This window comes from Paramacrobiotus metropolitanus, unplaced genomic scaffold (assembly GCF_019649055.1).
Source record: "Paramacrobiotus metropolitanus isolate TYO unplaced genomic scaffold, Prichtersi_v1.0 Parri_scaffold0000209, whole genome shotgun sequence".
In the NCBI taxonomy this organism is placed as follows: Eukaryota; Metazoa; Tardigrada; class Eutardigrada; order Parachela; family Macrobiotidae; genus Paramacrobiotus; species Paramacrobiotus metropolitanus.
Window position 1 is genome coordinate 76648 of NW_026570429.1, and position 13038 is coordinate 89685.

General features: G+C 45.1%; 1 protein-coding gene across 1 annotated transcript; it reads right to left on the bottom strand.

The window, feature by feature from the left end:
* Window positions 1–4033: 4033 nt before the first annotated feature.
* On the bottom strand, window positions 4034–12084 carry LOC129601024 (uncharacterized). The gene is made up of 2 exons (XM_055499722.1): window positions 11704–12084; window positions 4034–4708 (listed from the first exon to the last, which is right to left on the bottom strand). The coding sequence occupies exons 1-2, from the start codon at window positions 12023–12025 to the stop codon at window positions 4107–4109; spliced, it is 924 nt and encodes a 307-aa protein (XP_055355697.1). The 5' UTR covers window positions 12026–12084; the 3' UTR covers window positions 4034–4106.
* Between the last annotated feature and the right edge of the window lie 954 nt (window positions 12085–13038).

The window sequence follows — 13038 nt, forward strand, 5'->3', positions numbered from 1 at the left end:
ATTCGTGCAGGAGGGCGGAGATATTGCTTCAGCTGCTTCAAATAAACTTTTTCTATCAAGCAAACAAAGGTCAAGGCAGTTGCTCATTCTGGTAGGAAAATCTTTAATCTGCACAAAACCAAACTCATTTACGGCACGTAACAGGTCACGACTGGCGCTAGTGGATCCTGTTCCGCGTTGCCAGTCAATGTCGCGAAAATTGAAATCACCCATCAGCACAGTCTTTGTAAGCATATTCGGAGCAAGCTTATTGCGCAGACGTTCAGTGAGCATAGGAACAGCTTTTTGGCATTTGTCAGGTGGAGCGTAGAGAACAATGAATAACCGGTTCAAAATTTTCGATTCAACAAACAGAGCTTCGACAAGAGGAATTTCTAGATCATTTCGTCGATATCCTTTATAACTTTTACGAATGACAAGTGCTACACCTAGTGCAAACTGGCGATTATCGCTAGTAATAACTGCACCTAATGTGCAGGTATCTTTGCGGACTACTGAAATTTGTTTTCAGTGGTTTTAGACGTTCTGCCCTTATGTAAAGGGAGATGCGTAAACACCAACTCACACCTATTTTATCATTAACCGATTAATAATAAATATGATTGGCTAGTGAGAGTTAAAGGGGAATCGCATCTTTAACTTACAGAGCCGTTCGTAACGGATTTTTGAGTACCCTAAGTACCCTTAATAATGTAGATGTATCGGTCGCGCTTGCGCGCGACCAGTTGTGTTTGAGGTATGGACTAATGAAACAGATTACAAAACTTTAACATAGTTACAGTTAGAAACAAATTTAAAAAATTTTGAAGTAAAACGCTTTAAAAAGCAGTAGAACGAGCTATAGAAGCGTTCTAAATGCAAAATGAGAAAATAATTAAAGCTCTGAGCGTTTAAGTTGGGCAAACTCGATAAAAATAATTGGTGAGAAAAGGAATTAATATGATTATTGTAAATATGCCGGCTTTGATTTTCCAGTACTCGTAGCATTCGCAGAGATCGCCAAGGTGGCTGTAGAGGACACTGTATGTGTGCCGGTCAAGATTTCTCATATTCGCAGCGTTCGCATTGTCCGCCAAGGTTTCAGAAGAAACCACTGTATGTGTGCCGGTTTTAATTTTCCTAAATCCGCAGCGTTCGCAGTTTTCGACATGGTGGCCGCTGAGGTCACTGTATGTATGCCGGTCAAATATCCCATATTCGCAGCATTCTCACAGTTTGCCAATGTGGCTGCTGCGGTCACTACAAATATGCCGGCTTTGATTTTCCATATTCGCAGCGTTCGCACAGTCCGCCAATGCGGCAGTTGAGGTCATTGTAACTATGCTTGATTTGATTTTCCCATATTCGCAGCATTCGTGCAGTTCGCCAAGGCGGTTGTTAAGATCACTGCAAATATGCCGGCTCTGATTTCCCCATATTCCCAACGTTTGCACAGTTTGCAAAGGTGGCAGCTGAGTTCACTAGAACTCTGCAGCTTTGATTTTGCCATGTTAGCAGCGTCCGCACAGTTCGCCAAGGTGGCTGTTGAGGTCACTGTAAATGTGCCGGCTTTGATATTCGATAATTCCAGCGTCTAAGCAGGGCGCAATCCGAGGGAAACCGAGAAACGGCTGAAAAAGGCGCCGATGGGGGAATCGAACCCCGGCTACGTCGTTAGATCCGCGTAGGCAGTACCAACTACCACTGCACCACGGCGCAGTACGTTGAAATCCTTTGAAAGATTTTGTCGCTGTACGAGAGCCGCTTCTCCGCTTACACCCCCTTTGCAGCTTTCGCTACGTCCTCGTAGCGTGATGAAGCGATCCTTCAAGCGGCGGCTCCGGCTCACCGCATCCTCCATTCATTTTATCCTTTTATTCGTTTTTGCTCTGTTCCTCCCGTTCGAGGTTAGCACACCAGTCTCACACCATAGGTCCGTGATCGAACCACGATCTGCTACCATCTAAGCAGGGCGCAATCCGAGGGAAACCGAGAAACGGCTGAAAAAGGCGCCGATGGGGGAATCGAACCCCGGCTACGTCGTTAGATCCGCGTAGGCAGTACCAACTACCACTGCACCACGGCGCAGTACGTTGAAATCCTTTGAAAGATTTTGTCGCTGTACGAGAGCCGCTTCTCCGCTTACACAGCGTTTGCATTATTCGCCAAGGCGGCAGTAGAGGTCAGCGTATGTGTGCAGGTCAGGATTTCCCCATATTCGCAGCATTAGCACAGGTCGCCAAGGTGGCAGTTGAGGTCACTGTATGTATGCCGCTTTTGATTTTCCCATATCCGCAGCATTCGCATTGTTCGCCAAGGGAGGTGTTGGGGTCACTTTAAATAGAACGGCTTTGATTTTCCCATACCCGTAGCATTCGCACAGCTCGGCGAGGTTTCTGTAGTTATCACTGTATGTCTGCTGGTCAAGATTTCACCATATCCGCAGCATTCGCATTGTTCGCCAAGGTGGCAGTAGAAGCCACTGTATGTATGCCGGTGTTGATTTTCTCTGCGGAAACCCATTCAGGCCCATGGACGTAAAATGCGGATTCAGGATGCTTAAATCCAGCCCGCATTCGACTGCTTCCTTTGATTTACATAGCAAACGTCCAAATTCTTTCCACATCACTGCCAATTTTTTGCGGTTTTCAAAATAGCTTTCTTTGGCTTCCCGTACTGCATCTCGCACTGCATCTGGTAAACTGGAGAATTCGGTGTGACGGGCATCATACTAATTGGTGTTCCGTACAGTGTCTGAAGATTCTGACAACGGTCTTGTCAGAAGCAGTTCGCGCATCATGATGCGGCACCTGGTGCTTTGATCGAATTGATCTTACACCGCGCAGCGCCTTTTTTGTTTCATTCAGTATGCCCGCGCGTTGATTTTGTCATTTTTCATTCGAATTGTTTGCGCTTGTGCACAAGGAGAAATATCCTCAAAATTCTGATTTTGCGGTGCGGCATCCCCTTCCGTTTACCTGATTAATGCAGCGGGGTATTTATTCATGACTGATTGTTTCACACTGACAATTATTCAAGGTGTAATAGTACATCAGTGGGAAAGGCCCGAAAGGGCTAATTGGCTTCTTTTGTAAAATTGACTGTGAGCTATCCTACGGTATGACTTTAATCGTTCTACAGGTTAGCCTGTGACACGTCAAATGGTGGATATTACGCGCTAAACTTTACTTTCAGAGTTTAGTAAGTAGCACCGCCATGTGTCTCCATATTCGTGATGTACGACAGTTGAGTTTATGGAGCCTATTACGGTATCAACCGCATATTGATCGGTCAGGATTAACAGTTATGTAAAAGCATATAAATATGTACATGCCGGTTTGAGTACCTAACTACCACCTTCTAATTTTGTTTTCCAATAAGAAGTACCCTGGCAGTCATATAGGAGGCTTTCAAAAACTGTGGTACAAGTAAGTACATTTGACACCGGGCAAAGCCTCGCATTTCTGAGAAACACCTTATGCACTGTACGTGTACAGTGTACACCACGCAGTTTTATGAGGTTATAACAAGAATATTACGGTACGGTACGGAACGGTTTTATGTATCTCTACAGCACTGTCTACACTGTTTATTCACTTCGTCGCAGTTTTTTTTCCGGGCATATGCCGTAGCCAGAGTTAAAACTTTCAGCGCTCACAGTTAAAGTCTCAATTAGACACAGAAAACCTGAGTTTGTTTGTCAAAACCAAATAGGAGTATCTACTATCTAGTAAGTAGTCAAAGCCGAGACTTTGTCGGTAAGAATATCAGTGGTTGGCTGACTTAGGGTCTGAGTTTCATTGGTCAGAGACTCAGAGTCAGAGTTTGAGTGGCCAGAGTCAGAGTTTGAGTAGTCAGCAGAGCTTGAGCGCAGGCCGAAAATGACATACTCGAAAACAAAAGCTTCGGTCACCTTACCAGATCTTGATGCCGTGTGACGCGACATTTCAGTCAATAATGGGGGTGTAAATGCATGCACTACTAATAGTGAACTATTTACTGTAATACCAGAAACCTTGCAAGTGCGAACAATAATTGTATGTTTATTGCGGCTGCGGTTTTTATTACTGCATGTAACATTAATTATACGAGTAGTAGAAAATAAAGCGGAGTGGCCGCTACACGCATCAGCTCCGCTGCGGGCGCGGGTCAGACCATTGCGATATATTAGCCAGCGTTAGGAAGTCTGTGTATAAGAGTTCGGCCGCCAGCGGCCGTAACACAGGATCACGTTTTTGACAATAAGCGACAAACGCCCGCAATTCATCCGGCAGTTCCTGTGGTATTTCTGGCGATCCACCACTGCCGATGTAATACATGACTTCTAAATCGCTCTTCAAGTAGTGCTGGTGTCCCTTTACTTCTTTGACGAAGCGCAGGGATCCGCTGGCCATCTCCAGCACCACGCAGCCGAAACTCCAAATGTCGCTCTTGCGACCGGTATCCCCTCCCTGGATCTTCTCCGGCGACCTGAAGGCATAACGGCATTCGTCCGTGTCTTTCGGTGCAGACCAGTCCCTTTGGGGACGTTCTGTGGTGTCCAGGTGGGCAATCTTCATTCGGCAGTTATTCCAGTCCGGACTGCTTAGCAGAATATGGCTGCTTGATATCTCGCCGTGCACGATGTTTTGAGCGTGTAGATAAAGTAAGCCGTCGACAATCTGTCGTGTCCATGTCTGGATGAGTGACGCGGCAATGTGGAACGCAGCCGCCGCGTGCAGATTGCCGCCTAAGAAAACAGTTACCGTTAGCTGAGCTGAGCAATTAAATCCAATAATTCCAGTAATTATTTTTATTTTCGAATGTAATAACCGTATAATTACAGTATCAGTAAATTTTGTTGAAAGTGAGCGAAAGCGGCCAGGTATATGCTCGCTAGATTGCACTAAATTCGCATACATCCACTAGAAGTTTCGCTTTTGCGTCCTTCCGAACTCGCCTCCGGATTGCTTTTAATATTGTGCAGCCAAATAATTTAAAATTCGTTTTCGAGTCCAACATCCGGCTGCGGAGTTACGGGTGACGAAATTCCAGAGCGTTCAGGTGTAAGTATCAAGTCCCATTAAAAATCGGTTTCGTTTGAATTTCTCACGTAAACGCACATTACCATGAATATCATTCTCACATTGAACCATACCCTCCTCAATTTTTTAAAAATTTGAAACGTTATGAATTCTGAAATTCGATTTAAAAGTGGGAAAACTGTATTATTGTAAAACAGTGGAGTAGCGTGAAAACGATCTTCATCGTTCGGTGCATTAACGTGCAAAATTTGAAGCAGATTGGTCACATTGAGATTTTTTGTACTTACACCTGAATGCATTACAACATTGACACCTTTTGGAATTTCGTTATCCTCATAGCTTCGCAACCGGATCATGCGCGTGAAAAAAGAATTCTATTTATGCAAAACATGTGACTGCAGAATGTTGCGAACCATCCCAAAAAATGTCTGGATATGCGCGAAAACGAAGGATCTCGTGAACTGAAACAGAATTTCTGATATGCATCGGCCTACCGGGTCACATTCCTTAAGTGAAGCGGGAAAGAAGCATCCCGTTTCGGGATAACATGGCTGCCTTAATGTTAGCCATAACTCTCAGAGTTGGCCTAACTGCTTTATTACACTGGAAATCGTTATACGTAAATAACGGTTATCGCGAAAGCATACTTTAAAACCAAAGCCGACCCCAAAATTCGGAAAGCACGCGGCAAAGAAACAGTGCTGAATCGCAGACTGACCGGAACAATACTCCATAATGGTTATGAAGTGCGGCACTTCCATCGGACTAACTTCCAGAGTAATGTATTGCGCCGGATGTCGCACCAGATTCGGATGATCAAAAGTAAGAAAATGCTGTAAATCCGCGTCCATCGAAGCGGCCAGTGCGCGAGTTTTTCCCTGTCATAATCTAGATAGATTTTCTTCGAAGCGATCTCAATGTGGGTCGAACACTATCTGTGCGGTGGGCCAGATGGATTCCGGTTTCTCGGTTATCGTTAAGCTGCTTTAATAACTGATACGAATTTGCGGACATGATGCAGCTGTTTCGCTGGCCAACAGCTTGTTTCAACTTCAGGCAACCCAAGACCGATTGTATGCGAGAGTGTTAGCGGCGCAGCGTGGGTGTTAAAGTGCTTAGTGCACAGAGCAGGCGGCTAGGTAGATCACGATTATTCTGATGCTAATCACACATCACTTCCGGACCGTTCCGGTATTAAGCCGATTACATCGATGCTATGTCGCTATTACATCATCATCATGATATCTGCATCATAACCGACTCAGGGCGATTGGAAACAATATTACTTGCCTGAAAAGGGACTTAGTATAAGGCCGAACAGTCGTTCGAATTTTTTCGTTCTTAGTTGATGCCGAGAACACAGATTTCGACTTTTTGCCGGAAATGAGTCCCGCAAAACTTTTCCAGTTCCACAAATTTAGCAATTTGCAGTTCAATACCAAATGTCCATCTTGCTTGCCGCTGTTAAGTTTCGGTTAACGCCCATCCGCTCTTGTTTTTATCATTAACCCATTCTTGGTTTTAAATTTTTCAAAATATTAAAAAGCGCAGTATTTCCTAGAGACTGTATATCTGCAGGACGAAGGAAAAATGAAACCGCACAAAAGACAGTCAGTCACAAACAATCCAAATTCAGAAAAATTTCGTTTTTTGTAAAATGGTAGTATACTATCGTAGTATGCTTAAAAAATATTTTTGACGTAGTATGCTGGAAAGTTTAAAAAGTTAAAAAATTAAAAGTTTATGCATAATGTCACATACTGTGTAATGCGGTGCAGTACTAGATATTCGTAATAAATTTATTCGTATTCATAATCGTAATTTTTATATTAAATTAATACTGCAGCACTGTGGACATTAGCAGCTGTCGCGTGGTGATGTAAAGGAAGCCCACGCGCGGCGGCTCTTACCATTGTTGCTTATGCACATAGCTACGCTTAGTCGAAAACTTTTCGAGAAAGAGTCGATTAGTGTTTTATCATTTATGTAACAAACTTTGCAAAAGATTGCTTTACCAACTAGCGGTGGTTTTTAATGCTATTTAACGCTTAAGGCGTTAAATACCGTTAACGCCGGGCGAGTTTGTTTGTCCCTGGCAACATAGTCACGTCATCCAGTAATGACGTGAACAAATTATTAGAAGGAACTCAGTTGTGTTCGATCCAGTTTTAACTATTAGTTTCCCAATTTTCGCTAAAAAATGGCTCCGAAACCTCGGTCGGACGCGCCCGTTGCACCCAGAAAACGCAGACGGGGGATTGCTAAGAAGTCAGAGCAACAATCAACAGATTCCATCGATTTAGTTGCCCTTCAGCATACAGTTTCTCAACTGCAAACGCAACTGGCTGCTTTAGCAGTCCAGCAACCCCAACCGCCCGCCCCAACTGGTTCTCCACCTTCAGTTACCACTCCACCGCTGATTGACCTTTCCGTTTCGGAGCCTATTATGTCACTTAAACCACCGTCTAACTTGTGTTTACCCACACTTGATAATCCTACATTAAAGTTACTGTCCGATCGGCATGGCTTCGTCAATTTGCATAAACTTCTACCGATTAACAGAGGAGTCGAATCAGTTTCCGATCAGCCCTCGTATGTGTCTGATAACGACGGCAAATTAATTCCCACTGCTGCTGTGTCTAACCGCCGGAAGATCGACTCCTTTAACTCATGGCTGGATGCCTTTTTACTTTTTGCTCGTTACCGCGTTTATTTTCATCCCGGTCTGGCTCTGGCGCTGTTTGCATACATCGACATTATCCGTGGTTTATCACTATCTCGTCCTCTGTTAATCTGGCTGGAATATGATCGAAGGTTTCGTGATAAGATGAGTAACCGTGACATTTCTGACTACGCGTGGTTCATCGAAGATTCTTCTGTTATTGCCGAGGTCATGCGCACTATCCCATTGAACTCCACGGGTCCTCCTTTACAAAAAGATATCCGATCGCCACCGCCGTCGGTTTCAGCGAAGCCACCATATGGCTGCTATCTGTGCCGTAGCCCTGATCACCACGCGAACTGGTGCCCCAGCGTCGTAACCCGTCTGAAGCATCTACTTCCGCTCAGCGTCCCGCTCCCGTTCCCATCACCCAGCCACGTGACCAGAGCGCTACACAACGTGTGAATCAGCCCTTTCGTCCACCCCGCGTTGCAGTCTGCCGGGACTACAACGCGGGACGATGCTCAACCCGTGCCCCGGTCGTCGTCTGCACATCTGCGACGAATGCTTCGACGCTTCCCATACCCGACCTTTCCACTCATCTTCAACCTCGTCTACCAACTAATCCGTTCACTCCTCTTCGGCCCTACAAATTTCTTCGTTACCTACGTGAGTACCCGAATCGTGGCGCTGTGTATCACTTTATTGCAGGTTTGCTGAATGGGTTTTCTATTGTCTACACCGGTCCAACTTTAGTTCGGTCTACTGCCAATGCGCTCACTGCTCGACAGTATCCAGATATAGTGCGTCGTTACATTGCCAAAGAGATTGAACTGAAGCACACGTTGGGGCCGTTCGCATCCCCGCCTTTTAAATTCTTCGTCAGTTCGTCTCTAGGAGTCAGACCGAAGAAAACTGGAGGAGCACGCTTGATTATGGACCTCTCCCGGCCTTTCGGTAGCTCCGTAAATGATTATATTTGCAAGAAAACGTACACCATGCGATTCTGTTCTGTCGATGACGCAATCCGTATTATTATCAAGCTAGGTGCCGGCGCCATTATGGCCAAAATGGACTTGAAGCACGCCTTCCGCCTCATACCTGTCAGGCCGGAAGATTGGCACCTTCTCGGGTATTGTTTCGATGACCGTTTTATTTTGATGTGGTATTACCTTTTGGTTGCCGCTCTTCGCCCGCCATTTTCGATAGAATGGCATGTTTTTTGGAATGAATAATTCGAAACGTGTGTCATTTTCGGGATGTTCTGCACTATATGGATGATTTCTTCTTCGCCGGTCCATTCGGTTCTATTCTTTGCCAGTTAGCTATTGAGCTTATGACGCTGCTGTGTTTAGATCTAGGAATTCCGTTAGCGCCTGATAAGACGGAAGGACCCTCAACAAAATTGACCTTTCTCGGTGTCGTCCTGGACTCCGTTGATCAAACCATCTCGCTCCCACCCGGAAAACTTCAAGATTTAATCGATGAGTTCACGGTGTTCTCCACCAGACAGTCAGCTTCTAAGCGTGACCTTCTCAGTCTAATCGGCAAGCTCAGTTTTGCTACGAAATGCATTCCAGCCGGTCGGATTTTCTTACGACGGATGATCGATTGTGCCAATTCAGTCCGCCTCTTACATCAGTCGGTTCATTTAAATTCTGAATTTCGAGCTGATTTGGAGTGGTGGATTAAATTTTTGCCACTGTGGAACGGTACTGCTTCTTTTATCGAGCCAGACTGGACAAACGCAGACAATTTTAGCTTGTATACGGATGCGTCTCACACTGGGTGCGGCGGATGTTTCGGTAACAGATGGTTCCAGTTAACTTGGCCTCCTGACCTTATGATTCTGCATCCGCATATCACCTGGTTGGAGATGCTGCCAATTCTTTATGCGTGTAGATTATGGGGCACACACTGGCACAGCAAGCGGTTGACGTTCTTCTGTGACAACCAGGCTGTAGCGGCAGTTTGGAGCAAGTTCTCTTCCAAGCATCCCGGGGTCATGGCATTAATTAGAGCATTACATTTTGAGGCAGCGCGATATAATTTTCATCTACGTATTGTCTATTTACCGGGGAAGAGCAATGCTACAGCAGATGCGTTGTCCCGTGGCAATATCGAGCGGTTTTTCGAACTTCTACCGTCTGCAAATCGGCTTTGAGAGGAATTTCCGTTCAATATGGCAATATGGTTGAATTCTTTGACGTTCTTGCCGCTCCTCGCAAGTGCCGTAATCGCCGGACAAAGTATCGTTTTCATTCTTATGTTATCTAGTTGTTCACTGTTATTAACGATGTGCTTTATTGCAGAAAACGCTCGTGTACTTAATACTCACAATACGCCATTTCGTCCAGTTATCCAAACTTTGTTGCAAGCGCATCTATCATCCGCCAGTCAGAAAGTGTATCGGGTTGCACTGCGCACATTTAATTCTTTTTGTAACCGTAATGGTTTTCCTTTTGTGCCCACGGATTCTGCAACCATCTTTAATTTTGTTGCCCAGCTGTTTTTGGATAAACTAACCGTAGCCACTGCGCGAGTATATGTTTCGGCCAATATAACCTATAGCACTTTAAGCGGCTATCCGGACCCTGTTCCGGATAAACGCCGCCTGGCGCTACTTGATTCTGGATGGTCCAGAATCCGTGGGTCACCTCGCGTTAAGCGTGCTGGACTGACAGTGACAAATCTGCGTTATTTGTTTCGCTATATACAGTCACTTCCGTATTGCATGTTCGATCGCATCATGTTGCAAGCTGCCACGATGATGGCGTTTTATGGATTTATGCGTGTATCTGAATATTGTGCTAATACTCAATCCCGTTCAACTCCCCACTGTCTTCGTGGTTCTGATATTTTCTGTGATTCTTATTGTCTCCAAATCACTTTGCGAAGAAGCAAAACATCTCAGCATGCACCTGTTGTGATATCAATTCCTTCCCTGACTGACATCACTTGCCCTGTTACTGCTGTGTCTCGTTTTCGAGAGCTTCGGGATTCCTGTTTTGATTCTTCATCTCCATTCTTTTGTTTTTCAGACGGGAAATATCTAACTCGTCAACGTGTATCCATTCTGCTTCAAAGTTGCTTCGGTCACACAATGTCAACCCATTCGTTTCGCATTGGTGCAGCTTCAACTGCTGCCAACGCCGGCATCACATTAACGGATGTTCAAAAGATGGGGCGTTGGACTAGTGATGTGGTTAATAGATACATTCAGCAGTCTTCTGTATCAAATTCTCATCTGTATACTCGTTTATTATCATGAAATCTTATTACAGCTCTCCCGTGTTCGGTTGTGTTTTGTCGTTTCCGGTTGGGCCGCGGCTTCGCTTTGGGGGTGTTCGGCGCGGCTTGTCTCAACGGAAGTCGGCGACCAGCGGCGCCGTTCAGTTGCGACCGTTCGGACATCGTCGGCTTTCGAGCACTTGCCCCGACATCCTCAAAGCGGCAACTGATTGAACGAGCCCGAAAGCGTTAAACCACATTAATGCACGAGCGTGAGCGTCACTACAACTGGGTAATGGTACTGGATTTGTGGAATGTGGAAGAGTGTTACGTGACGCTCTTCGTGGCGTCAGACAAATTTTATGCTCTTGACGATCAGTTAACAGCAGCACCTCGCGCTTTGCGCTCGGTACAAATAAGCAAATAGCAAATACCTAGGTACTCGTACTATATTTCATAACAAATTTTCAAAAATGTGCACTCAGGCACCAGCAATGGCACGAGCCGCCACACGTGGGCTTCGTTCACATCCCCACTGATCAGCTGCAATGTCCGTGGTACTACATTAAAAAGTTACGAATAACATGTACTCATTGCATTGCATAGTATGTGATAATCTGCAAACTTTGAATTGTTGTCAGGCTACGCACCCTTGACCATGGCAGATGAAATATTTTTTAAGCATACTATGACAGTATACTGTCATTTTAGAAAAAATAAGACTTTTCTGAATTTGGAGATAACTTGTGTGCCCTGGTAAGATTGCTAGAGAAAAGGGTAACCGAATCGGAAGCCATTATGACTTACCGGTACAATATTCCATAAGGATCATGTAATGCGGTACGTCCACATGGTTGATCTTCCGAGGACCGTAATACGCCAGATGACGCACCAGATTCGGATGCTCTAAAGTAAGAATTTTTCGTAGGCGGACATCCAACGCTTCGGCCTGCGCTTGGGCTATGTCCTTGTAGAGATCCAAATGAACCTTCTTCGCCACGATCTCCACAGGATGAACGCCATTGGTACGGTGAGCCAAGTAGGTTCGGCTTTGCGTTCCTGAGAAATCTATTAATTCTACAATCTGAAATGCGAAGCGCGGACTCGGTTTAGCAGCATCATGCGCCATTGTGTCAGCAGTCTGAGATAATACTGGAAACGCGAATAATATGCTAATGGGCTCTGTAACTCACCAGCTCGTCAAAGAGCTAACGTAATTAAAACTCACCCAGTCACTGTAGCAGTCGAAAACCGCGATTAGATTGATTACATCAACCTGAGCTCAGCATTAACCACTTTTATCAAAAGTAAACACTTTAGTTGACCATACTGAATATACGCGATTACAGTATAAGTGATAAATTACACAAAACTTAACTAGTACAAACTCTCGGCGAAGGAAAACGCAAAGCACACGGCGGTTTACACAGCACACAGAGCTGCGACCGCATTCTGCTTAGTTAATGCTCTCACCGAAAGAAAAGTGTAACATTTACACGTTAAAACACCACTGCGCGCTGTAGCACTACTATAGCATATAAGTATAATCTATGAAAGCGGCACAGAGTCTTCCAAGTGTTTCTTCCTATTTTTTGTTGGACACTTTACTCGTACTGCGGATGCACTGGTCGATAAGCAACGCGATAACGCAAATGCTGTTAATGGCTCGAGTCCTTTCGGTATTCTGCTAATCATTGGCTCCGGTACAAAAGGCAAACTGCAGTCGTTGGCAGTATTCCATCGGTACGGCGTGCTTACCGATGAAATACGCCGACGGTAATTATTACGAAACAAATCCCATTATGATGCCACCGGCGAAGCCGTGGATTGTTAGAAGTTGCGGGTGGGTGGAAACAGTTTATGCTCGTTGGACCACCCAAACATTGTGCGATATTGACAGCATTGCCACCCCGCAGAAAGTTCTCCAATTGATGGTCCCGGTTGCCACATTATCATAAAATACAGTGGATGTGTGGAGAGTTACTGAAAAATTTGGGTTGCTGGTCGATTCTAAAGGCCGCTAAACAAGCTAACAAAATAACGAGAAAAAAAAAACAATGACAAAAGAACACACATGCCATGAATTCAACACTACTGCAGCTAAATTTCAGCGCGGAACTTCGCAAATGCAACCAACTCATC